Source organism: Cricetulus griseus, chromosome 9 (genome assembly GCF_003668045.3).
Source record: "Cricetulus griseus strain 17A/GY chromosome 9, alternate assembly CriGri-PICRH-1.0, whole genome shotgun sequence".
NCBI classification, from domain to species: Eukaryota; Metazoa; Chordata; class Mammalia; order Rodentia; family Cricetidae; genus Cricetulus; species Cricetulus griseus.
Genome location: NC_048602.1, coordinates 24,571,531 through 24,599,268, shown reverse-complemented (window position 1 = coordinate 24,599,268; position 27,738 = coordinate 24,571,531). Strand labels below are relative to the sequence as shown.

Here is a 27,738-nt window from a genome sequence, read left to right as displayed (position 1 = left end):
CATATTTCAACCTTCCAAACTCTGAAATATGAGTAACATCCATTTGCCAGATTTTAAGAGGGAGCAAACCACTTGGATTAACCCCTAAAGTCTGAGGATGATGGTAAGTTACACATTGTGGGCAATCTATAACCACTTTTCGTGCATCAGCACGGAGATGGAAAATTTCTGCTGCAGAGTTCTGGTGTTAACATGAAATTCCTTATGAAAATCATATGCTATCTGTAAGGCAGAGGCGAGAAACATCCACTCTTGTCTGGTACAGCGATTTACTTTGTCATTGCCTTCAGCCAAAGGACCCGGCAATCCGGTATTTGCACGGTTATGCTGTACAAAAAAGGTTTTTTTTTGTTGCCAAAGTAAAAGCTGTAATTGTATGAACATAGCATGTACAGGACTAGAAGATTTAATGGGTCCCTCGCACTCAAGATGTCTTAAGGCGTTCACAACATAACATGAATCTGAAATCAGATTAAAAGCAAAGGGACAAGCCTTAAATACTTCTACTACAATTGCCAGTTCAACCTGCTGTGGGGCCCCTGGGGGAAATTGATGCCTAATAGTTTCAGAGGAATCAACCATATACGCGCCACAGCCCGTTTTTGATCCATCCGTGAAAATAACACTAGCTCCTGGAATGGGCTGTGATGCAGTAACCTTGGGGAATATAACAGGTGTTCTTTAAAGAAGGTCAACAAAGGATGTTTAGGGTAGTGGCAGTCTATATGCCCTGGATAAGAACAATGTAATATGGTCCAATCATCCTCAGTAGCACACAAAACTTTAACTTGATTGCATCATACGGGATGGTGATTATATTAGGTAAAACGCCAAAATGTTGTAAGCAGGATTGAATGCCCTGCTGAGCCAATAAGGCTACAGCAGTAGGGTAATACTCTATGGACTTCTCGGGGGAAATCTTGGGATAAATCCAAAGCAATGATCCCTCTTGCCACACAATGCCCGTGGGTTGGGAACTTGTGGGCAAAATACACAAGTTGATATCTGTTTCGAGCTGCACTCGGTTTAGGAAGGCCTTGGAGAGTCGCTCTTCTATTATTAGAAGTGTCTGTCGGGCTTCATTGGTTAATTGCCTGGGAGAATCTAAAGCCGAATCACCAATTAGAATATCATATAAAGGTTTTAATCCATAATTTGCCATACCTAAACTGCTTCTAATCCGATTTGTCCCCCAACAATTTTTGAAAATCATTTAACGTGCGCAAATGATCCTTTCTCAATTCCACCTTTTTGCGGCCTTATCTGGTTATGAGTTATCTTAGATCCTAAATAGCTCACAACCTTATCTTGCTGTACCTTTTCAGGAGCTATATGAAGTCCTTTTTTTGTTGTAATACTTCTACCAAGACACTATAGGCTTCCTGTAACATTCTTTCCTCCCTGGCAGCCAAGAGAATATCATCCATATAATGGAGACATTTTAAGCCCGAGAAGCGAGTTCTTAAGGGTTCTAACGCAATGACTACAAAGAGTTGACACATAGTAGGGCTGTTGGCCATGCCCTGAGGCAATACAACCCATTCATATCTCTTATCTGGTTCTTCATGATTAATTGAAGGCAATGTAAAGGCAAATCTTTCACTGTCCTTGCTATGTAAGGGAATGGAAAAAAAGCAATTCTTAATATCTACTACAATAATAGGCCAATTCTCCGGCAAGGCAGATAATAAAGGGAGACCACGTTGAACAGGTCCCATGAGCTTCATCTATTTATTTATGGCCCTGAGATCATAGTCTCCATTTTCCAGATTTCTTCTTGATAACAAAGATGGAAGTATTCCAAGGGGAAAGGGAAGGCTTAATATGCCCTTCCTCTAATTGTTCTTGCACTAACTGATGGGCTGCATGTAGCTTTGCAGAGGAGAGTGGCCACTGAGGAACCCACACTGGCTCCTCCAATTTCCAGGAAATGGGAATTCCCTCCTCAGCGGCCCTTAGGAAAAAACCCAACCCTTGCCTGGGTTTCCTAGGCTGTGCCAATATTGGGTCCTTTCGGCCTTGCAAAAATTTTCCCAAACCGAAACTTGGATGGCAGCCCATATTTTTCATTATAGTTTGAGCCTTGTCTGAATATTCATTGCTTAATTTAAAACCCATGGCTATCATAATATCTCTTCCTCATAATGATACCGGAAGTTCAAGGACATAAGGCTGTATCACTCCGGAATGTCCCTCCATATCCTGCCTGCCCCGTCCCATGGTAATTCGTGAGTCCGAGGTGGATCACGCCTGCAAATAATGGGCGAGAAAGAAAGATCGGGACCAAGCAGATTCCATTGTCAAGGCCACTTTATTGAAACCAAGGGGCTTTTTAAAGAGAAAGGAGGAGCAGAGAAAAAGGAGGTGGGGGAGAGATGAGTTAATTGTTCTCAGGCAGGTATCCGGAATCTCCTGTGTTTATCTCAAGCACTAACTAAGGAAATGGGGGAGGGGATAGGTGTTAGTTGCTTCTCAGGCAGGTATCCGGAATCTCCTGTGATAAGGGAGTGGGGTGCTAGACTTGCTGGCATCTATCTAGGCATGGGGGGTCGCCAAGGCTGGCTTCTGACATCTCCCCCTACTAAGTATAATAAAATGGAGCGTCTGGCTTAGGCTACATGATGGGCACCTGCATGCAGGACCGTATGTTTTATGATATTGTCATTTATATGACAGTGAGGGTTAGTGCCTCTGTCTTAGGTTACATGAGATGCACCTGTCCCCAGCACTACGATGACCCTTCATAAGGCTAGCAGCTTGGGAGTGCTTTGGAGTGGGCATCTGGGGGTCAGTCTCACGCTAAACCCGTCATGGAGGACGCTACAGCTGCTGTGAAGGGTCGGCATCTGGCTTGCGGCATCACGATACATTCCCATCACGGACGGCTCCAAGGCCAAGGAAATTAGGAGGTTCGATGTTCAAGGCCTGAAAAATCCAGTCCTTTAGGACTGGGGGGAGGGTTATTATCGTCAGGCAGCTCAGAATCTAATGCTGCTAGGCATTAGTGGACCAAAACCGGTTTTTCGAGGATGGCATCAATCTGGTACTTAATGAATCTGGTTAATTTTTGAAAAGGTAAAGGAGACAGTTTAAGTAATTAATCTAGTAGAACAGGCAAGGTAGGAATTAAATGCCTGCAATTCCCTCAGAAAAGGGAGGGGTGGAAGAATAGCAGACCCAACCATCCTCTATAAGGGAGTGGCTTAATTAACCCTGAACAGTAGGGTTAATTAAGGAGAGAATAAGGTCAGCAGAAGAGGGAGCTCCTGGGGGGAAAAATGGTCAGGGGTTCCCTAGTCTGGAGAGGCCCCTAAGGCTAAAGCACATAAGTCAACTATCAGGGGGGAATAGGAGGGGGTGATCGCAATAGCTGTGAAGGCGTTGGCAGCATCTGTTGGCAGCATCACTGGCTCGGCTGATGATCATCCAGGTGTAGTTGTAGATCTGATAAGGGCTTCCAGCGGCAATGACAATCGAAGGTGGGAACACACAAGTAACCATAAAGACAGCATCTTTTATCTAGAATTAAGCAAAATTAGAAGGCTCCTCAGGGGCTTCCCCTGGGTTGATTAAAAAGGCATTTAAACAACCATCTAGCATTATTGGCCTGAGTATTAAAATTCATGCATGTCCTTTTCCCCAAATGAGGACCAGATCTGGTCCGTGCAATTTGTAAGTTAGGGGATCTTTCCAAGGCTTGAGCATAATTTTGAGCTGTTGATGGATGCCAGAGGCGATCCGAGGCTGATTTTTCTATATCATCATACATGAGGAAATTTAGCACAGACAATGCATGGCATAGAACTCCTCCTCCTTAGTAAACCTGGTGGCCGCCCGCTTTCTGGAGGTCACCATATTGATGCCAAACTTAGTGCGGACATCCAATCGGCATAGCCCACTACAGCCCAGAACTCCTGGACTCAAGTGATCTCCTGTCTCAGCCTCCCGAGTAGCTGGGACTATAGGCGTGTGCCACCACGCATGGCCCATGCGTCCCCACCAGCTCAGGAGCTGCCACTGCCTGGGCTGTGGGCTTGCCTCATGTCTACAGAAGTGTGGAGCTACAGAAGTGTGGAGCTACAGAAGCTCAGAGGCAGGCGCTTTGCTCCCCCAAGTCAGCGTCATGCTGCGTCCCCAAAGGCCCAGCTGCTAGCCCGGGCTCGGGTTCTGTTTGTCCCTGTTCTATTTTCACATAAGCATCCAGTCGTTCTCCTGGTTCACAAACCTTATCCCATGCATTTAGTGCTGCTGTCCTGCATAGGGACAGCATATGGTCATCATATTCAGCCTGAATCTGTGGGTCAGCATAAAGACCTTCTCCTAGGATTTTTTGGAGGGGTGCATCAACTCTGTCCCTGGTGGCTTGCCATTCTAGGAGTCTTCCTCCCTAAATAACGCTTTCCACTCAGTTTGGCAAGAATTCTCAAGGACAGCTGACGCCAGTCCTACTCAATCTGCAGGCGTCACCCTGTTAAAGGTGGCCCATGAATGCAACAGCTGTTTTACATATGGGCTATGAAGACTGTTCCAGACAATCGATTCTTTAATATGCTTACGATCCTTTTATTGGGTTGGTTGCCATGTGTATACCGTCTGCTCGTGGGAGTGTTTTTTAGATGGTTGCTTTTCCACCTCCATGGCCAGGTAGACTAAAGGTGTATGTGTGACTGCTTTAGGATGATTGAAATACCTTTTCAGAGTAGGCAACTCAGATCGGACCGAGTCTATTTCCTCTTTGCCAAATTGATCTGCCAGCCTGGTCAGGACATCCTCATTAGAGGCTTTAATCTCATCCATCATGAAAGATTCAAGGCATGATTCAGAATCCACGATTTGCTTCGACAATTCTCCTGTAAGATTTTCTAGACGGGTAATACTTTCATCCCTAGCTAGCATTTGGGTGGCATGGAGATAGCCATCAAGAGATTGAAATTTAGAATCAAGGTTGTGATTTGCCTCAGCAATCGACTCGATAGACATTTCCAGTTTGGTAACCCTGGTCTGTAGCTCCTCCTGTAAGCTTTGAAACTTAGTTCTAAGTTTACTATAGTCCCTCTCACATTTCTAGGCCATTGATTTTATGGCATTATCTGAATGTTGAAGCCTATTCTGGGTATCTTGTACCTTAGTAAAAAAGGAATAGGAGAGAGAGCCTAGTTGAGTTTCTAACTGGCTACATATGCCCTGCAATGCCTCACGGTCTGCTGCCTGACTAGCCATTAAGGCACCATGGTCTGTAGCCTGTTTAGTTTATAGCGTCCCTAGAATAGATTTCAGTTCCTCATAGTCTGTAGCTTGCCTGATCTGTAAGGTCTGAATAAGTTCCTGAATCTCATCATGGTCCTTTGCCCGGTCAGCCTGTAAAGACTCTAAGATGGTGTCGTGACCACCCTTTGTCGCATCCACCCTTGACCAGCAAGAACGACGCAACACCAAGGAATCTTCTTCACACAGTTTAATCAGGAACCTTGATTTACAGTGAATGGCGGCCCCAGGTAGAGGGAGACGGGGCCTGATATAGTCTACATCTACCAATCACCTAACCCTACGTGGCGTGACAGGATAGATTGTCTCCAAGCAGAATTAAGAGAATACATGGCCTTTACCAAATTGGGAGTTGTTTACCACAGAGAGTACTCGCCGTCGGGTTGGCGAAAGGCGGAATCCGGCCTTTTGGGCGCGGTACTTTGCAGCTCCCAACAGTTCCCCCTTTTTGTTTTAATATTCTAGGAGTAGCAGTATCTATCTGTTGTCAGATTTCAGTCATCTCTGTCTTAGGTTCAACCCCAGTGTCCCTATCTTACCCGACAAAGAGTCACTGTGTCGCCCTCACAGGCTCATGTCTTAGGTTGAAGGGAACACATGTATGCTTATTCGCTCAGCAAGAGGGTAGGTGCCCGTCATTGAGCATGGCTGATTCAGATACGCATCACTCACTCAGCAAGGGTGAGACAGACATCTATTTGTCTGTCAGCATGGATAACCATGCTTGAGGGGATTGTCCTGCTTCCACAGCAGCAAAGGCCTGTACCAACATGGCAGCTTGGGATTTTTGTGACTTCCTGATCCTGCATAGGCACCACAGGCAAACAAAAATGGCTAACAACCTCATGGAAAGCATAACCCCTACCCCAGCCCATTCCTTAACTAAACTAAAGGCTTGCTTAAGGGTAGTTAAGAGGGTATTAACAGTGGGCAGGCTCAGGCGTGTAGCATTCACGACAACCATCTGTTGTGTTAGGGGTGTCTGTCAGGTTCTCGAACTGTTGACTCCAATTTCCCTGAAGGTAGGCACTCAGCTGCCAACTCAGGTTGCTGTTCTCTGTGAAATTGTTGGCAATCCTGGAGGTGATACACAAAGAAGAAAAGGAATGAGTGCATCCTATATTAATTAAGGTTACTAAATCATCCACCTGTTCCTGCAACAGGTCCACTCTTTGGTTCACAGTTAGAATGCCAGCTTTTAAGTGGCCATCAATGAATCTTAAGGTAGTTAATGTTGTGGCTGTTTTTTCCACAATGTCATTGACTGTCTCAGCTGATTGGACCTGAGCAGCCATGGCAACGGCAGCAGTCATAGCCACTGCTGCAGAAAGGGTTATAGCAGTAACCAATGCTGCAGTTATGCCAAAATCCCGTTTGGTTCTGATGATTTCCGTAATGGGAAATGTTCCTGTATCCACTTTAACTGGAATAGGAACATACATAGGAATCCTCATCACTACTGCTGTATTAGCAGAACCATTCCAACATTGACTAGCAAAGCAGGAGACGTCACTTCTTTGGTAGCATCAGTAGCATTAGAGAGCAGAAAGAAAAAGGGAGCTTTTAAACATACTGGGCTAGCTGGAACAGTGAAATTATCCAAAGTATTATGTATTGATAGATTCATAAGAGAAGGTTCCTTCTCATCCCTAGTACCAGAAACATTAAGAAGTCTTATGCAGAGATTCTGAAGAACCGCAAAAGGTTCAAGAGAAGTAAATGCTCCATGCTCGTTGGAGAGTACCCATTGAAACCATGGCCAGGTATTTTTACTGCCTGTTCTTTGGGAACCTCCTTGAGTTAGGTTATACTGATACCTGCCAATAAGGGGAGTAAATTCAAAACCCGGAGCTATCTGTTTAAGTTTGTGGTCCGGACTCTGACAGGGCCTCCAATGAGGAGGATACCCTCAATTGGGAGCACAATAAGGCAAGACTTGTCGAGCCGTGGAGTTCTCTTGACTAAAGCGTGAATTTGAGGGTCGGAGCCCCTTCAACAGCATCAGAAATGTAGTGATATTTACATCCTTGGTCCCATTTGTACCAGTGCCGGAGCCAGAACTAGAGCCTGTACTAATCTGGGTCAGGGCTTCCGTGAGCATAGATAGAGCTCGAGATCTGGTTATGAGTAAGGGAGTCAAGCCAATTGCCAACAGAACCATTTTTCAACCAAATGCATGGGTTAGAATTATTAATAAGGGAGAAGCATAATGCTCCATAGAGAGAAATATTAGTGGCTGAATACTGGGCAGTATCAGGGTCTAAATTTACACAAGGCAAGCCCAATTCACAACTAGTAGAAAAGAAAACAGGCGAAACTTTAGAGGTGCTATGAACAGGCAAGGGAATTGGCCACGCTTTCGCTATGGCCCACAGGATTTGTTCTCTGGCCTGGATCAGCCTCAGTGTTGTCAAGGTCAGCAGCAGGATCAATATCGGAGGCTTTATCTTGTTTATTGCACCGCCTCGTTAGTCTCTTTGGAATTCACACCAGGTCTTGCTGATCCTGGGGGAAAACACAAACAGTACCTCTCGCCCATGCTAACACCGGGTCCGGTCCATGCCATAGACCCGTAAGGATATCTTTCCATCTTACATAGCCCTTCTGAGCAGGTGCCTGAGTCTGGTGCCTATCGGCAGCAGAAAGTCCTTGAGAATCCAAATTTAAAAAATTCAGAGTAAAGAGAGCCAAGGACAGTTGTTCCTTTGGTGTTCTACCATGGCCTCTTCCCCTTTTTGTTTTAATAAACATTCTTTCAATGTGCGATGAGCTCTTTCAACTATTCCTTGTCCTTGCGGATTATAAGTTAGGCCATGGTTTAATTGGACTTCCATCTGTTTACAGAAGGAGGTAAAAGATTGAGCTGTATAAGCAGGGCCATTGTCAGTCTTTAATTGCTGAGGTTTTCCCCAGGCAGCCCACGCCTCAAGGCAATGTCCAATGACATTGCGAGCCTTTTACCCACTCATAGGGGTGGCATGGATGATGCCTGAACAGGTATCCAAGACACGTGGATATATTTGAGAGTTCCAAATCCTGAGAAATAAGTTACGTCCATTTGCCAGATCTTCAAGGGCAATAACCCTCTGGGATTGACCCCCAGGCTAGGGGGGTGCAAAGAGGTTATACACTGTTGACAATTCAATACTATCTGTCTAGCCTCTGCTCGTGGTAGCTGAAACCTTTGCTGTAAAGTTTTTGCAGAAACATAGAATTGTTTGTGAAATTGCTGCGCCCGCTCCACAGGGGAAGCGAAAAATACATATTCCCCTCTAGTACAGTGATCTACGATCTCATTGCCTTTTGATAGAGGTCCAGGCAAGTTGGTATGAGCCCTAATATGTTGTATAAAAAATTTCTGATCACGATGTCAGATCAACTTTTGCAACTCCTGTAAGAGTTTGCAAACTGTACTGTTAGGTTTGATAGGTCCTGCAACCTCTGTGGCCTTAACAGCATTCACAACATGTGCCGAATCAGAAATCAGATTAAAGGGGAACGGGCAATTTCTAAACACTTCAAGAACAATTTTACATTCAATAATCTGGGGGGAGCCAGGCTGATATTAAAATTGCACTGGATCCTGATGCTCTATCATATAGGCCCCACAGCCCGTCTTGGATCCATCAGTGAAAATAAGTTTGTAGCTCCAGCAATAGGAGCTGCTGCAGTCATTTTAGGAAAAATGACCGGATGTTCTTTAAAAAATGACATTAGAGGGTGTTTTGGATAATGATTATCTATTTCTCCTGAAAACCCACAGCGCAGAATGGCCCAATCATCCACAGTTCCACAAAGGATCTTAACTTGTTGAGCAGTATATGGGATTATGATCTTTTTTGGCAATCTCCCAAAATATCGAATGCATTGCTATATCCCATTTTGAGCCAAGTCAGCAACCGCTGCAGGATAGTATTCAATAGTTTTTCCTGGGGAGGATTTAGAATAAATCCACAGTAACGGACCATCTTGCCACAGCAAAGCTGTAGGCTGGGAGAATGTTGGGAGCACACACAAAAGAATATCCATATTTTCTATTAGCCGTTTAAGGCTGGCATTTTGTAATTCTGTCTCCACTTTCTTTAAAGCTTCTCTGGCTTCAGCGGTTAACTGCCTAGGTGAATCTAATGCTGAATCACCATTGAGAATATTATACAATGGTTTCAACTCATAATTAGGTAATTTTAAATAACACCTTATCCAATTTATATCTCCCAACAACTTCTGAAAATCATTAAGAGTTTTTAAATTGTCTTTTCTAATCTCTATCTTTTGTGGAATAATTGTATGAGGGAGAATCTTAGCCCCTAGATAGTTAATAACAGTGTCCTTTTGTACCTTTTCTGAGGCTATGACTAAATTATGCATCTCAAGCAATTTTACCAATTTTGTATATGCCTTATTGAGCGTTTTATCATCTTTGGCAGCCAATAAAATATCATCTATATAATGAACACATCTAATCTTTGGAAAGTCCATTCTCAAAGGAGCAATGGCCTCTGCAAACGAACAACTGACACGTAGAACTATTGGCCATCCCCTGTGGCAACACTATCCATTCCTACCTTAGATCAGGCTGTTCATGATTACAAGAGGGCAGCATAAATGCAAAACGCCCTGAATCCTTGGCACACAAAGGTATGGAAAAGAAACAATCTTTAATATCTATAGAGATGATAGGACATGATGCAGGTAAAGAAGTTAAAAGTGGAAGACCACGTTGCACAGGGCCCATAATTTGCATCTGCTGATTAATAGCTCTAAGATCATGAAGCAATCTCCATTTACCAGATTTTTTCTTAATGACAAAAATAGGAGTATTCCATGGAGATACAGAGGCTTTTATATGCCCCAGATCCAGCTGCTCCTGCACTAGAGTCCTAGCAGCCTCCAGTTTTTCAGAGGAAAGTGGCCACTGAGGAACCCATACCGGCTCCTCTGTTTTCCAGGTAATAGGAATACCTCCCCCAGTGGCCCCTAGGAAAAACCCAGACCTAGATTCTTTGGTCTCGGTTGTGGAATAATAGGACTAGTTCGACCCTGCAGATGTTTTCCGAGTCCCCGACCTGGGATGTATCCCATGTTTCTCATGATATCTTGAGATGTTTCAGAGTATTCATTTGTGAGTTTTAAACCCATATCCTTTAACAAATCTCTTCCCCATAATGAAATTGGTAAGTCTAACACATAAGGCTGCATGGTCCCTGAATGCCCTTCCTCATCTTTCCAAGGCAATTGTCTAGCACTCATATCAGGAGCCTTAGCATAGCCCAAACCTTGTAAAGTTTGGGAAGAGACCTGTATAGGCCAGCCAGAGGGCCAATCTTTGGTGGCTATGATGCTTTTACCAGCTCCAGTATTTAGTAAGCCTAGGATTTTCTTGCCATCTACTATTAACCCAAGGGTTGGACGTTGATCGAGGTCTAAAGCTAGGAAGGTTAAGTTCGAACCAGTGGAACCAAAGCCTCCCTTTCCTCTCTCTCTGGTTTGAGCTGGAAACTTATCGTGTAAGCTTGGCAAAAGCAGTAGCTGTGCTATCCTGTCTCCAGGAGAAATGGCTGTAATCCCTGTAGGAGATTCTACCATAATCTTTACTACACCCATATAATCAGGATCTATAACCCCAGGATGTACCCGTAGACATTTCAAGGCCGCAGATGATCTTCCTATAAGCAGGCCTACTGTGCCAGGCTCAAGAGGTCCCTTAAAATCAGTGTCAACGAGCTGGACCCCCTTTCTGGGAGTTAATACGAGTCTGGTGGTGGAGCATCAGTCCAGCCCCTCGGAGCCTGTAGTGGCTCTCCTCGGTCTCTGGGATGTCGAAGAGAGGGCCAGGTTTCGGGATTCTGTTCCTGGCTCTGATCCTCCATGGCCCCGTATATTTGTGGGCTCTGGGGTCGCAGGCCCCATCGTCCATTTTTTGGACGAACTCCTCCATACCCCTGAACAAGAGGCTGTCCACTGATGTCTTTTACTGATCTACAATCCTTAGCCCAATGATTTCCTTTTCTACATCTAGGTCATAAGCCAGGTTGCTTAGGGCGTGGGGTAGAATTATTGACTGTAGTATTTCCTCTTTCTGGGCATTGCCTTTTCAAATGCCCTTGCTTGCCGAATTTAAAGCAAGCTCCTGAACTTCCACCTTTCTTAGTTAATTGCATCACAGCAGCTGCTGGGCCAGCATTGGTCAGTGGGCCCCCTAACTCCCTACAGACCTTCATCCAGACTTCAAGGCCTTTACCTTTATATGGAGTTATTGCAGCCCTACACTCCTTTGTACATTGTTCATAAACCAGCTGTTTGATCAAAGGCATAGCAGCATCTGGATCCCCAAACACTCATCCTGCAGCTTCTACCATTCTTGCCACAAAGTCTGAAAAGGGTTCCATAGGACCTTGTAATATCTTTGTAAGATTTCCACTGACCTTACCTCTGTTGGGGAGAGACCTCCAAGCCTTAATGGCTATTTGGTTAATCTGATCATACACTTGAGGGGGGTATCCTGTTTGTTGCTGTGCAAAACGTCCCTGACCAAGAAGCATGTCCACATCCCAGGCTGGATTACCAGCTGAGTGGTTAGCCTCACCTTGATCATTGGCAGATTCAATTTGGAAAGCTCTCCAATCCAAGTATTGTCCTGGTGATAAAAAAGCTCTTACCAAATTCATCCAATCACTAGGTGTCATACAGAAGCGATTGAGTGCTTCTACCTGGGCAATTGTATCAGCTGCCGTCACCCCATAGGTGTGTACCGACTCTGCCAGAGCTTTGACTATTTTAAAGTCAATCGGCTCATGATATCTCTGTTGGTTACCATCCTTAAAAACTGGATAAGCCAGTGGTCGGGCAATCCGGAATTCAGTGCGAACAGTAGGCCACACTTCCGGACAGAAGGTGGAGGAACCAGGATCTCCTACTTCCTCTTTCGAGCAGTAGGGGTGAGGAGCATCAGGGCGGTGCCCTTGCTTTACAGTTGCCATTTTAGGGCGCTGTTTTTCTGGTACTTTTAAGGAATGTTTTTCCATGAGCTCAATAATCTCTCCCTCCTCATCCTCCGTGAGGTCCTCATCCTCACATATATCCTGCTCTGATTCTGAATCCTCTCCTGGTTCTTTTAACTCCTTCCTCAGCTCTCCTAGAGAAGGATAGACTCACTTCTTATCCCCTTTCCGTTTTTCCTTTCCTCTCTCACTTTCTGACTGTTCTGAACTTTCTTCTTGGAGCATTTCAAGGGCAGCTTGTCCATTCGCTATAGCTTTCTTATTTCCCTCTTGGTTCTCTAGACAGCTGCATACCAGGCCATACCGGTTGAACACATGGCTTCAACGTTCTTTGTTCCCAGGTAAAATCCAGGTCTTTCCCTAACTTATCCCAACTAGTCACCGAGAGATTGCCTGAGGCTTCGAACCAGGGTGCAATGGTGTTGCATTCATTCAGGAACCTCTGCAACGTGCCTTTAGTTAACCTTAAATTTTTAGAATGAAGCAGCTCTTGAAGAGCCAGAAAAATTGGATGTGATTGTGACGATCCCATTGTGCTTTTGTTTTAGTTTGTGTGCTCCAAAGGCGTGCAAGTCGGATAGCACCATCAGAAAACAAAAGCCCACACTGCAATGTTAAAGAGCAGCCAAATCACCACTATAATAGCGGGGGTCCATTCACTTACTCTCACTCTACAAGTTAAAGCAGGAGCGAGGTGTTTTACTTTCAGTTCGCTTTTGCCGAAAACAGTCTTGCTCCTCTCCGGAGACTTTATTGCCTCTTTGCCGAAGGCTTTTATTGCTCCTTACTGGAGACCTTATCGCCTCTTTCCCGAGGGCCTTGTTGCTCCTTTACCAGAGACCTTATTGCCTCTTTCCCGAGGGCCATATCGCCACATTCACCTCGGACTTTATTGTCCTACTTACCTTGGGAACTTACCAGCGCCACCCCGACTGTGAGAAGTTCTGATTCCCCGTACGGGCCACCACTTGTCGCGTCCACCCTTGGCCAGCAAGAACGATGCAACACCGAGGAATCTTCTTCACACAGTTTTATTCGGGAACCTTGCTTTACAGTGAATGGCGGCCCCGGGTAGAGGAAGATGGGGCCTGATATAGTCTACATCTACCAATCACCTAACCCTACGTGGTGCGCCAGGATAGGTTGTCTCCAAGCAGAATTAAGAGGATACATGACCTTTACCAAATTAGGAGTTGTTTACCACAGAGAGCACTCACCGTCGGGCTGGTGGAAGTCGAAAACCGGTGCCATCTTGTAGGCGCGGTACTCTGCAGCTTCCAACACCCGTAGCTTCTGGGCTGTAAAGCAGAGGGTGCAAGTGTAGAGCCCTGCGGGCATGCCAGCAGTGGGGGTTCGGTGGGCGCCAAATGGAGAGATCGATCCGAATTCTGTAGGGCTAAGTTTTTTTTTTTCAGATAAACACCAGCCAAGCACAAGCCAAAGCGTGCTCATAGCTCGCAAGCTATCGTGGCTAGAGAGAGGGCTATCCAGGTGGGCACAGTCCCTTAAGAACCGTTCCCACGTCACCTTAGACTTCCCCTGACCACGCCCTCACGGGCATGTCCCAGCACACCTGTCCGGGCTACTAGGAGTCGGGGCTACAGTGTCTCCCTACAACGGTATCCTATATTTTCCTGGATATTCTGTGATAGGGATTTGTTGGACTTAAGATTTTCTTTGGCTGGTGAATCTATTTCCGCTAGTGTGTCTTCAACTCCTCAGATTCTCTCTTCCATCTCTTGTATTCTGTTGGTTATGCTTACATTTGTAGTTCCTGATTGTTTACCTAGCTTTTCTATTTCCAACATTCCCTCAGAATATTCTTTCTTTATTGTCTCTATTTCAGTTTTTAGGTCTTGAACTGTTTCCTTGAGAGATTTGTTGATATCTTGTAATTTTTGGTTTGTTTTCTCTTCCGTTTCCTTAAGGGATTTTCTCATGTCCTCTTTGAGGTCCTCTATCATTTTCATGAAGATGTTTTTAAGGCCACTCTCTTCTGGTTCATCTGCATCGTGATGTTCAGGTCTTGCTGGTGTATGGTTCCCAGTTGCTGGTGGTGTCATATTCGGTTTTCTGTTGTTGGATGTGCTTTTATCTTGTCCTCTTCTCAATCTTTCTTCTGGTGGGTGTAGCAACAGTTTTCTTGCTCTCCTGGTGGGTGTGGGACCAAGGTTCTCTTCTGGTAGATGCAAACGGATCCAATACTCTGGTGTCAGTCCACTTCTCGTGGATGGAGGTGTCACTGTTACCCGGGCGTCGGCAGTGTTTGGGCGTGCCAGGCCGGCAATTAGAGGCAGAGCTGTCCCCGGGCCTTGGTGTGTCAGATCCCACCCCCGAACTTGGTCCAGCATGCAGGTCGCTTGTGTCAGATGACTCTGAGCATTGACGACGAACTGGAACTGGAAAGACTCCTGGCCTACCTGGGCCGGCAGATGGAGGCCGGGCTGCCTCTGGGTGTTCAGTGTTCGGATCCTGGTGCCTAACTCGGTCCAGCACACAGGTGGCTTGTGTCAGATCGCATGAAGTTGTTTTTAAGGTTGCTCTCTTCTGTTTTTGTACAGCATAAATCATTGGTGTCTATTTTATATAGTCTTACTATGTCTTTTCCACAAGCACGAGTTTATTTATGGTTTATATCTGATAATGGAGGAATGTTAATCTGGGTATTACATTCTGCAATAAATCATGACCCCATAGATGTATTGCTATATTAGCCATATATGGCTCAGCCTTCCTCTTTGTCGTTCTGGCCCTATACATTCAACCCATTCCGTGCCTTGTTTTACCTGAGATAGGGTTCCAATCCCTAAGAATTAAACGTTTACCTCCTGCAGAGGCCAGCTTGGATGCTAAGATTCTTTAGTTATAATGGTAACATCCACACCCCTGTCAAGAAGCCCCAGAAGCATTCTGCTGTTTATTTGTACTCTTATACACGTTAGCTTGCGAGTTGTGGCCTTTGATCATTTATAGAAGTCTGCCACAAGGATGACCCCAACTAAGAATCTAAGCATTAGTGGAGAGGCTGCCTTAAATGCCCTTCCCTTATAATGAGATTGATGACTACATTAAATGCCATCCTAGAGCCTTCATCTAGTAGCTGATGGAAGCAGAAGCAGAGACCCACAGCATGACACTCTTGAGTTGAGCTGGTTGACATGTGTGAAAAGGTCCCTCTTCCTTAAGGAGCCCTCCCTGAATCAGGAATTAACAAATGACAGATAAGTGCCACATACCACAGAATTATGCAGCATTTTAGGGGTCAGAGCCTCAGAGATTGTAAAAATCTCTTGAAAGACATAACCTCATTCAGGAAGGCAATGAAGAATATTGTCACCAGAGATGCAATTCTCAACCTTATGTGCAAGACAATATGGCATGTGCCTTCTGAAATGTGTCAGCTGTCCCCATGGCGGGTTCTTTCCCTCACATCGCAGGGTGGGGATCCTTCCCACAGCACTGTGGTATTAGCATTCATTTCCTGGACACATTTTCCCTGTGCATTGGTATAGTGGATGACTCCTCCCAGCTGTGTGTGATTCTGGCAAGAAAGTAATCACAGTCAGTGCCCTTACTCTCTCAACCAGGTCTTTGTATAAACTCAGAAGTCTGCACCTTTGGAGTTACCTTCCTTGGCAGACAGTTGGTCAGTGTTAGTGTCCAGACAAAGAAACTTCCCAGATGCCCAAGGACAAGAATTACGGTATGTCTGAAGTTGTTGCGCCATAGGTCTCTGAGAGATAGAGAACAAGAGTGTCCGGGATTCTCTCTGCCATCAGATAGGAAAGAACCGTTACAAGCTAACTTCATTTTAACCTTAAAGCATGCCCAGTCTTCACTTGCCAGTCTACCAACAACAGATCTGTGTCTTAACATTGTCATGGGCACTGTGCCCTCCCTGTCTGGTCATGGTTTTGCTCCTATGGCCTTGGACCCCTGAGTTATCATGGTAAACAGCTCATCTCCTTATTGCTTGCTCTAGGAATGTGCTTTTGACCAATGAGAGAAATTTCTGTATCATTTCAAGGCTCCTGAAGAAGAGTATTTAGAGTATAAGAGGAAGCTAGAAGAAGAAGCGTGGAGAAGTTAGAAGCAGGCCAGGGTTATTAGAGTAAAAACAGAACAATAAAGAGCACAGGAAATGACGAGCACAACCCTCAGATGGTGTGAGAAGTTACTATAGAAATCTTTACCCCCTCCTTCACTCCTGAGAAGCATTTCACCTTTGGGACCCTGGGTAGGGGCTGAGCAGGTCTTTAGTCCTTACAGATAAGGTCATACTGCATAATGCAGGACCAGCTTGGGCCACTGGGCTTTTGGATTTTTTCCTTAATTTGCCTTACATCAGCATTCTTTGTAATTTTTGTATAATTTGAATCTTCAATCACTGTGCTGTAAATGTATACGTGATTTTTCTGCTTTTGTAAAGAAATGATGATTATGATTGTTAGTCCACATTAAAAATCAACTGGAAAGCGTTTTGGTTTGTTGCAATGAGTTTATAAATGAGATAATAAAAATTAACATTTTAAAAACGTATTACATTATGTGTGTGCATAAATTCATCTGCACGTGTGTCAATCTGTGTGTGTGTGTGTGTGTGTGTGTGTGTGTGTGTGTGTGTGTGTGTGTGTGCATGAAGCAGCATTGTGAATTTCAGGGGAAAGTGTTCAGGGTTCACGTCTCTCCTTCCACCATGTGTGTCCTGGGTTTTGAACTTGAGTTGTCAGGGTTGGCAGCAAACATTTTTACCTGCTGAGGCAAATTATCTGGTAGCATTGATACATTTAATCTTAGCACTAGGAATATGACATTAACCTTTTACGTAGTTCAGCTTTTGTATGCATTATTTGTGTGTTTTTCATCTTATATGATCACACATTTTCCTTAGTTATCCCTCCGTTTTTCCCCCTAGGTGTGTATTTTTAAAAAAGATTTATTTTTATGTGTATATGTGTGTTTCCGTGTGAACCGAATGTGTGGGTTTCTTGTACCTGGGTGCAGTACCTGTAGCGGCCAGAAGGGGGCATCAGATCCCCTAGAGCTAGAGTGATGGCGGTAGTAAGCTGCCCGATTATGGGTGCTGCAACTCAAACTCTGGTCCTCTGGAAGAGCAGCAAATAACCTTCACTGCTGAGCCGTCTCTCTAGCCCCAGCATGTAGGTCTTATGAAGTAAGCTCTTCCTTACATTTCTCATTTTTTAAAACCCCAAGCATCTCAGGAATAGGGTCCTTTGGCTTTGCCAGGGAATCGGGATATTTAGATACTTCATTGGAGCCTTTCTCAACAGGCCCCACTGCACGCTTCAAGCCAGCCCTAACCCATTTTACAAAATCGGGGAGCTAGTTATTTTTTAATATATATGAATGTCTAGTGCATCGTTTTTCCTAGGAAGAGGCACAGAAATGCCTACTCACCCAGGCCAGGGCAATGGCAGGGCAAAGCAACGATTCCCATCCAAGTCTGGCTCGGCGGCCGGTGAGTTTATTGGATTGAATTACAGCAGCATGGTTGTGGTGTAGGGGGAATCTGAATGACTCAGACAGCTTCCCTCCAGCATGGGCAGTGTCCCAGGAAAGCTGTTACTGGAGGCCCCAGCGCAAGATGGGTGTAGCTGCCTCAGGTTTACCATTTGTTTAACCTCTGGGAAGGGCTTGGCAAATCTTCTGAGTTTACATGTTTCAGTCTGGAGGAACTGAAGGTGGACAGCCAAGGAAATAAAACAACCAATGAACACATGGGTTGATGAATGGACAGTTCCCCTTGCGTGTACACACACACACACACCAAAAAGCAACACAAACGGCCGATAGCTATTGTAAAGAGTAACGGTGGCCTTTCAGATGGTCTCCTGCATGGCTACAGGGGAGATTCTGTAGGTTTCTGGACATTCCCATGTCTCAATGCCAGGCTCCAGTGTGGTACCTGCGGGTAGACCTTCCTCAGAGCGTCTTTCAGATGGTCTCCTGCATGGCTACAGGGGAGATTCTGTAGGTTTCTGGACATTCCCATGTCTCAATGCCAGGCTCCAGTGTGGTACCTGCGGGTAGACCTTCCTCAGAGCGTCTTTCATGTCCTTGTTCCTCAGGCTGTAAATGAGTGGATTCAGTGTGGGCGTGAGAATAGAGTAGAATACAGCAGCCAGGCGCCCTTGAAGAGGTGAGTAATGGGCCGTGGGCTGCATGTAAGCGGAACTTCCGGTGCCGTAAAACAGGAGCACTGTGGCCAGATGAGAGGAGCACGTGGAGAAGGCCTTCCAGCGTCCAGCCGAAGATGGAACGCGAGCCACGGTGTAGACGATGAGAACGTAAGACAGGCACGTGAGGGCGAAGCAAGTCATGATGGCGCAGCCGCTGACTGCAAAACCCACGGCCTCGTGGCCTGCGGTGTCACCGCAGGCTAGACGCATGAGTGGGGGAATGTCACAGAAGAAGTGGTCAATCGTATTGGGGCCACAGAAGGACAGGGAGAAAGTGTTGACCGTGTGGAAGGTGGAAAAGAGGAGCCCACTGACCCAGGCCACCACTACCAGGGAGACGCAAGTCTGAGAATTCATGGTCACCCCATAGACCAGGGGCCTGTAGATGGCCAGACAGCGGTCAAAAGCCATGGAAGTGATGAGGAAGCATTCGAGAGAGCCAAAGCAGACAAAAGCAAAGAGCTGGGATGCGCAGGCCGGGAGGGAAATCTCTTTAGTGTCTGCCATGCTAGCCACCAGGGCCCGGGGCAGAGTGGTGGACGTAGAGCAGAGATCCACCAGGGAGAGGTGTTTGACGAAGAAGTACATGGGGGTGTGCAGGCGGGTATTGAGCGTCACAGCTAACACGATGGAGACATTCCCCAGAACCGCAGCCAGGTACACGAGAAGGAAGGCGGCCGTGCTCAGCAGCCGGAACGCAGGGACGGTGGAGAAGCCCTGGAGAATGAACACGGACACTGCAGAGAGATTGGCCATGGCGTGTCTCCGGAAAACCGGAACAAGGAGAACACATGGAGAGAGTAGGCGACCCTAACAAGGACCTGGGAGGGAAGGAAGAAAACGAGGTGAGGCAGGTACGTTTTTTAGCAAAGACACTTCTTGCCACCGCAGGTAGCTGAATGCAGAGATGAATCCGATTGCAAGCACTGACCATAAACGGCCGTGCGTGCCCAGCCCTACAGAGTGGAACATCTGTGTCAGCTTTCTCTCCCTTCCCAGGAAACTCATGGAAAAAGGGGACACAAAGAATGCAGAGAAGGGCTGCTCTGAAAGGCTGTCCCTGACCACGACAAGGCTGTCACACCACAAACCTACAGCAGCTGTGGTTTCCTGCCCAAGCCAGGTATAATTTCAGCATGGGTGGGCCGGTCTCCCAGGTTCCCACCTCTACCTGAGGAGTTAACGGTGGCCAGCCAGTCTCTTTTCTTTGAGGTGTGGTGACAGATAGGTTTGTCACACCCCTGCGACGGCACCAGACCCGTGTGCGAGTTTGGGCAGCACTAACACGACTTAATGGGTTAAATTGACAGTTATAAAAACAAGACATGAATTTGTGAGGAAGAGTGGATGGTTCTGGGAGGGAAATGAGTTGATAGGATCAATAGACATTGTATACGTGCACGAAATTTTAAAGGAATATATTAAAATCTTTTTTTTTTTTTTTTTTTTTTTTTTGCTTTTCGCTGTTGTTGTTTTTCAAGATAGGGTTTCTCTGTCCTGGAACTCACTTTACTAACAGAGATCCACTTGCCTCTGCCTCCCGAGTGCTGGGATGAAAGGTGTACGCCACCACTGCCCAGCCCAAAACCCATTTTTAAAAGGATGAGTTGCCTCCGGAGCGACTGTTTCTTCTCTCCCATTGAAATCCCAAACTCAAATACCTACAGGTAAGAGACTCTAGCTGGGTGGAATCCATTAGGAAATGGTGGAGACTGGAAAAACGAGGATTCTGCCCAAATGAGGCTTGCCAGTGTCAGGTCTGTAAGTAAAATCTCTTGACTTTCAGACACCGTCAATGAATTATGATGTATGGCTCAGCTGTAAAGTGCTGGCTACACACGCACACGGACCTGAGTTTGGTTCCCAGCACCCACATAAAAAAATCTGGCCCAGTGCCGTGCGTCTGTAATCCCAGTGCTGTAGGTAGACACACGAGGTTTGCTGGCCAGTCCAAGTAGCCAAATTGCCAGTCGTGGGTTCAATGAGAGATCCTGTCTCAAGAAATAAGAGGGAGAGCAATTGAGGGAAGACGCTTGAGTCCGCCTATGGCCTCCATTAGTTTAATGTTTTATTATTATTATTATTATTATTATTATTATTATTATTATTATTTATTAATTATTTTACCATACACCCATCTTCCTTTTTTTCCCTCCCTTTGAGACAGAATCTCATGTAACTCAGGTTGGCTTTAAAGTCACTGCATAGCTGAGGATGACGGCAAACACCTGACCCCACACATCCCTAGTGATAGAATCACAGGTGTCCACGGCCATCCTAGTGTAGGTAGTGCTGCTGTTAAACCCAGGGATTCATGCATGCCAGGCCAGCGCTCGCCCGATGGAACCTCATCCCCGGCTTTCCATGCTTATGTTTAGTCAACTCCATGGCTTCTTAAGTAGAACATCCAGTTTGAGGTCTAAGGATCTAACCCTCCCCTCAAAAAAAAAAAAAAAAAAAAAACCCTCAGAGATCATTTCTGACTCATCCCTTTACTTCCCAGAATCCCCTGCTGGAAGCTGCACCTAGGCATGTAGCTGTCTCTAGTGCTCACACGAGTAGTATAGTACAGGCAACAGAAAGTTACCTGCGCTCCCCTCCATGGGCTCTATCTGCTCTAGTCACCCAGTAGGGTGACTGCCAAACACAACTTCATCCCAATGCCTCTCCCTTTCTCGGCTTGCAGTCCTCAGCTTGCTCCCTGGTCTGGCTTGGAGACCCAGACCACTCCCCCCCTTTCCAAGACTCACCGGAATCCTGCCAGCAGCTTGTTGGGACCCTCTGGTTGTCCTGTCCCACCCAGAAGTAAAAGTGCTAACCCTCCTTCAGGAGGCTTCCTGCTCCCTCCCTCCCTCCCTTCCTCCCTCCTTCCCTCCCTCCCTCCCTCCCTCCCTCTGTCCCTCCTTCCCTCCCCGCCTCCTCTATGCTGCAGGATGCAGGCATCTGAATGAGATGGTTTCCAGGCATGAATAGAGGGACTGAGCTTATTTCAGTGGGATCATCAGACCACCACTTCGTGTATTGCTGCTCAGAGAGACGGAAATGCTTGTTGATGTCCCAGGGGGAAAAATTTTATTAGTGAGATAGTTCCCTGGGTAAAAGCACTGGCTGCCAAGCCTGACAGCCTGAGTTCAATCCCAGGGGAGCCACAAGGTGGATGGAGATAGCCGAGTCTCACAAACTCACTTCCATATGTGTGTGGTACACATGTACCTCCCCCAAACACAGTTAAATAAATAAAATGATTATATATAATTATATGTGTATACACACACACACACACACACACACACACACAAAACAGAGCACCCCTGGAGGTCAGAGGACAACCTGGAGGAGTCAGTTCTCACCCCTACCATGCAGATTCCTGGAACTGAGCTCTGCTTCAGGTTAGTCAGCAAGAATTTCACCTGCTGAGCCAGTGACGTTTCCTCGAGACAGGGCCTCATGGTAACTAGGCTGGTCTTGAACTTCATAACTTCCAGTGATCTTCCTGCCTTTAGCTTCCCAAGTGCAGGGATTTGAGATGTGCACTGCCGTGCCTGGTTTTCTGCAGCACTGGAGATCAAACTCGGGGCTTCATGCTTACATGTTAGGCCCTCTGCCACCCGAGTGACTACCTCAGCGCCTTCATCCATCATGTATAGAGCGCTCTCCCTCTCCCTCTCCCTCTCCCTCTCCCTCTCCCTCTCCCTCTCTCTCTCTCTCCATGGAGATGAACTGAGGTTGGGGTGTACCCGTAAATCACTGTGGGTCTTTATTATCTCCATCCAAATGGATGAACTGCACATCTCCCGACTTACTGGGCCACCTCTCCATGGCTGTGACTAGTGATAGCTGTGGTCACAGAGCCTCTAGGTTTGAGCCTCATTTCTCTCCTTGGCTAAGGAGGGTCTTGGGAGCACTGAGGCTGGGGTAGGATGAGATGTTAGGAGTTGCCAGTTCATAAAATCTGGTGCGTGTGTGTGTGTGTGTGTGTGTGTGTGTGTGTGTGTGTGTGTGTGTGTGTGTGCGCGTGCGCGTGCGCGTGCGCGTGCGCGTGCGCGTGCGCGTGTGCGTGTGCGCGTGTGCGTGTGATGTGTGTGTGTGTGTGTGTGTGTGTGTGTGTGTGTGTGTGTGTGTGTATAACTTTTTCAATTACTTCCCACCCCTGGAGCTCACCACTTTGGCTGGACTAGCTGTCCCACAGTCCCCAGAATCCCCCTGCCTCTGCTTCCCTAGTGTTGGAATTCCAGGTGCATGCTGTTCCTTGACCCCAGCTTTTTACATGGGTGCTGGGAATCTGAACTCAGGTCCCCAGGTTTGCACGGCCAGCACTTTACCAATTGCACCCTCCTCTCCCCCAGGAGGAGTCTCAGAAATCCAAGGAAGTCATTGTCGCCGTTCCCATCTCACAGATGTGAAGCCAGGGCCTGGGACTCTCACACTGGAGGTTTTGTGCTATCCCCAGCCCAGCAATAAGCAGCGTTTAAATATCTGTGGGACCCTGACCACACTGAATGCTTTCTGTAGCACCCATTTACCTCCCCACCCACCCCCAAGAGGCAGCCATCTTCGACCCCCATCTCTCAGGCAGAAAACAGAGGCAGAGAGGTGAAAGAAATTTGCCCCAGTTCTCATACTGTAGGAATTCAAGGTCCTTAGAAGAAGCTATGTGGGTATTCAAGAGCCCACAGACCCTTAGACCATGACTGACAGGTGAAATCTTGCAGGCTCTATCGAGCCAGTGATCGTAGACTGTCTCTAGGCCCTTTTAATAGTCAGTATCAACTCTGTGTCCAACATTTTCCTTACTTAGAAAGAACTACAAGACCGTAATGACTCAGCATCAGGAGTTAAAGGCCAGCCTCAGCTCCACAGTGAGCTAGAGTGAGGGTAGCCTCAGCTCCACAGTGAGCTTGTCTGAGGGCAGCCTCAGCTCCACAGTGAGCTAGAGTGAGGGTAGCCTCAGCTCCACAGTGAGCTAGAGTGAGGGTAGCCTCAGCTCCACAGTGAGCTAGAGTGAGGGTAGCCTCAGCTCCGCAGTGAGCTTGACTGAGGGCAGCCTCAGCTCCACAGTGAGCTTGACTGAGGGCAGCCTCAGCTCCGCAGTGAGCTTGACTGAGGGCAGCCTCAGCTCCGCGGTGAGCTTGACTGAGGGCAGCCTCAGCTCCGCAGTGAGCTTGACTGAGGAAAGCCTCAGCTCCGCGGTGAGCTTGACTGAGGGCAGCCTCAGCTCCGCAGTGAGCTTGACTGAGGACAGCCTCAGCTCCACAGTGAGCTTGACTGAGGACAGCCTCAGCTCCACAGTGAGCTTGACTGAGGGCAGCCTCAGCTCCACAGTGAGCTTGACTGAGGGCAGCCTCAGCTCCACAGTGAACTTGACTGAGGGCAGCCTCAGCTCCACAGTGAGCTAGAGTGAGGGCAGCCTCAACTGCATGGTGAACTTGACTGAGGGCAGCCTCAGCTCCACAGTGAGCTTGACTGAGGGCAGCCTCAACTGCATGGTGAACTTGACCGAGTCCAGCCTAGGAAATTCTGCCTCAGATAAACCCCACAAAACTTCTTAGGTTCTATGATGATCCCAACAGACGCCTAGCTTCTGAACCGTATAGAAGAGGCTCTTCTATATATGCATATGTATATACTCATATACACCTTGTATATATACCTGTGTATTCTCTATATAGCTACCTGATAAAACCACATTTGGCTCACTTCAGTGACTTTCAAGGTACTTCTGTAACTTCCACAGAGGGAACACGTCCATCAGGATAACAGATAACTTGGGACCTGCGTTCCTGTGTGATGGTGATTCAGCTCAGAAAAAATGACTTCCTTGTTCTCTCTAAAGCAGGATTTTAATTTTTTTTATCTTGTCACTGCTGTGGACATGCTAGGCTAAGCCTTGGCTGACCCACCACACACACACACACATACAACCCAGGATACGCACACCTCTGCTGGCTCAGGCATCCCAGGCACAAAATGTCAGCTGCTTAGAAATTTGAAGCAGGTGACCCACCTGGCTGTTGACCACTGTCTCCATACAGGAATGATTCCAAGGCGTATTTGGTGCTGGGCTGGGCTGGGTTAGTGGGAGGCCAGTTCCTTGAGAGGATGTTTGGGTACAGACCCAAGATGGGAGCTCCTTACTCAAGGATGAAGCCACACTTTTTAAGCTCTGGCAAGGCCGGCCTTGGGAATGGACCAAGTCTGCTCCTGTCCTTGAGATTGGCTGTGAGCCACAGCTCCACCTCTGGGCTGTTGCTCTCTGCCTTCCTTGGGAGCTTGCCCAGGCTCACCTCTGGGACCTTGTGTTCCGTGGTGGTTCTGAGCTCTGAGAATGAGGCTCCTCTCTGGCAGGCAGGAGATCAGCCCTGGCTCCAGCTGGGACCTTTTTAGGGTATTCTGATAATACTCAGTGATGGCGGACATTATGTCATTTGCTATTTTGCCTTTATAGGTATGTCACATTGAAAATGATATCAGACAGATATTGAACAGGAATCTCATGTAGAAATATTTTTAACTGCTGCAGATAACTCCACACTGTCGATAAAAAAAAATGAAGGTGTCCATTCTCACATCAGTGGACTCTTAAAGTCTCTTTTCAACCTTTTGGCCAAGGCTATTGGTTCTGCAACTGGCAGTCTTACATTTTTCCCAAATATCTTGGCTTATGATACACTGTTTGAGAGTTCTTGCTGTACCATCAGAAGGAACAGAGTTCAGATCCCAGCACCCATAAAACAATCCAGGGACCCTGTGCACTCCTGTAACCCCAGATGTTAGGAGGGCAGACACAGGAGGTCACTGGGGCTTGTTGGCTTCTGGTCTAGCTGTTGTACAATAAATAGGACCCAGAGACAGATATTGGGGTTCAGACTTCAAATTTGAAGATTAGAAAAGCAAAGTACGGGGCCACTAGCTCTTGTCACTCACCACCTCAGGCTGACTAGGCTGATCCTGCCGCCTCTCCTCAGTGTGGCCAGAGAATCCTGAGACTGAATGTCTGTCTTCCTGTCCTCAATGTGGCTGGAGAATTAATGCCTGATAACTGACTACTGAAGACCCTGCTCCTATCTTTTATACCCCTCTAGTCCTGGGATTAAAGGCGTGTGATACCAGGTACTGAGATCATCTTTGTGTGAGCCGTTTCTCTTTAGGCCTGGATCAATCTTGTGTAGATCTGGGTGGCCTTGGACTCAAAGAGATCCATCTACCTCTTTATCCCAAGTTCCAGGAGTAAAGGTGTGAACCATCACCTCCTAGCTTCTGGCTGCTGGGACTAAAGGTGTGTATCACCACTGCCCAATCTCTACGGCTTGAGGCTGACTTGGCTTTCTGAATCCTCAGGCAACCTTTAATAAATCATAAATAATGTATCACCATATCTGGCAGATAAAATGAAAGACCCAGATTCAGGGAGAGCCCCTGTCTCAAAGAAATAAGTGGAGAATGACAGATTAGGGCACCCAACGCTCACTCGTAAATAAATATTTTAAAATAAACATCTTTGGTATATGTGTTTGCTCACATATACATCAGTTAAGTCTTTAACATCTTAGGATATATATATATATATATATATATATATATATATATATATATATATGTTCAAAATTTTTCTTCATTATTTAGTGTGCTTTTTGTTAGTCATTACCCCTTGAGTTTGGTTGCTCTTTTGAACAGCATCTCATTTTCAAGACATTTTCTTATTGATCACGGTGGATATTCATATACCTTACTGATCTTTGTGCTTTTTCTTCTATGTATTTTATTATTATTATTATTATTATTTTATTTTTCCATTTTTATCTATGTGTATGATGCATGTGATATATATATATATATGTGTGTGTGTGTGTGTGTGTGTGTGTGTGTGTGTGTGTGTGTGTGTGTTCACATACATGCATTCACACATACGTGTGGTGTGTGCACATGCATGCGCACATACAGTGCATGCACAGACTGGAAGAGCACAGATTTCCTCCTCTATCACCCTCTGTTTATTCCTCTGAGGCAGAGGCTGTCCCTGAATCTGGAGCTTGTGTTTCCTCACCTACACTGGAAGCCAGCAAGTCTATCCCAACAACTGAGGTCCCAGGCATGTGTGGGACGCCTGGGTTATCACATGGGTGCTGGGATCCAACCTCTGGTCCTCATGGTTGAACAGTGAACACACTTAGCCACTCAGCAATTCCTCCATTTATTGTAACAAATATCTATTAAAATGTGAGTCCTACTCATAGACTTTACCAGAGCGCATAGCTAAGCCTATCCATGTTTTCGTATTTAATTAATCTTCCTTAATAATAAATGTGATCGCTCCCTTTACTCACCTGGCATTGTCTAAATACCCTTTCTTATCCATGGTTGCTCTGTTTTGTTCGTTTCTATTACATTTGTTTGTGCCTGTTTGAGAGCATGTGACACGCTGTACACGTGTGGACATCGCAGGATGACTTGGGGGAGCTGATTCTCTCATTCTGTCATGTAGGTTTTGGGGAACCAGCTCAGATCATCAAGCTTGGCCTCAGTCACTTTTGAGTGGGTTCCACTCTTTTGCCTAGTCTTCAGTTTGGTTTTCTGCCTATGGTGATTTGAACAGCCCCAGAGGCTCATATATTTGAATGTGTGGTCTTTAGGGAGTGACGGTCCTTGGCAGGGATGAGGAAGGGTGGCCTTGTTGGAGGAAGCTTGTCACTGGTCATGGGCTTTGAGGTTTCAAAGGCTCAAGTCAGGCCCAGAGTCTCTTTCTTCCTGCTGCCTGTGGATCCAGATGCAGAACTCTCAACTTCTGTAGCACCGTGTCTGCCTGCGTACCACCATGCTCACTGCCAGGAATACAGTGGACTAAACCTCTGAAACTGTAAGCCAGTCCCCAATTAGATGCTTTCTTTTATAAGAGTCATCATGGTCACAGTGCTTTTATTACAGCGATAGAATAGTGTCTAAGACACTGCAATTGCATTCTAGTATGCCTTTATTATTTATAATGTGGGTGTTAGCAGTAAAACCCACATCCATTAAGAGAAAACTCCTTCCAATAATAATAATAATAATAATAATAATAATAATAATCTGAATTTCTTGAGTAGGTACAGATCTAAGATTCCAGTTGGGCTGGGTCCAAGAGATGGGCTCATCTTGAGCAGCACTAAAGAAATGGGCGGAATATTAGTCCTCAAATGAGATGCTGTTGGGGAAGCTGTAGCCACGCCTGCTTAGGGGCTGGCTACAGGTGTGCCTGACCACGCTTGCGAGGGCGTGGTCAGGGTGACGTAGAG

The 27,738-nt window shown here is 46.3% G+C and overlaps 2 protein-coding genes across 2 annotated transcripts in view; both read right to left on the bottom strand.

Annotated features, from left to right (window-relative positions):
• Positions 1-27,738, bottom strand: part of LOC118239329 (zinc finger protein 805-like) — a 573,173-nt gene that overhangs the window by 354,763 nt on the left and 190,672 nt on the right. The gene's annotated exons all lie outside the window — the stretch shown is intronic.
• Positions 10,982-19,222, bottom strand: LOC100762985 (olfactory receptor 5AR1). Its single transcript, XM_027430858.1, has 4 exons — positions 18,308-19,222; positions 17,261-17,273; positions 13,484-13,564; positions 10,982-11,076 (listed from the first exon to the last, which is right to left on the bottom strand). The coding sequence occupies exons 1-4, from the start codon at positions 19,220-19,222 to the stop codon at positions 10,982-10,984; spliced, it is 1,104 nt and encodes a 367-aa protein (XP_027286659.1).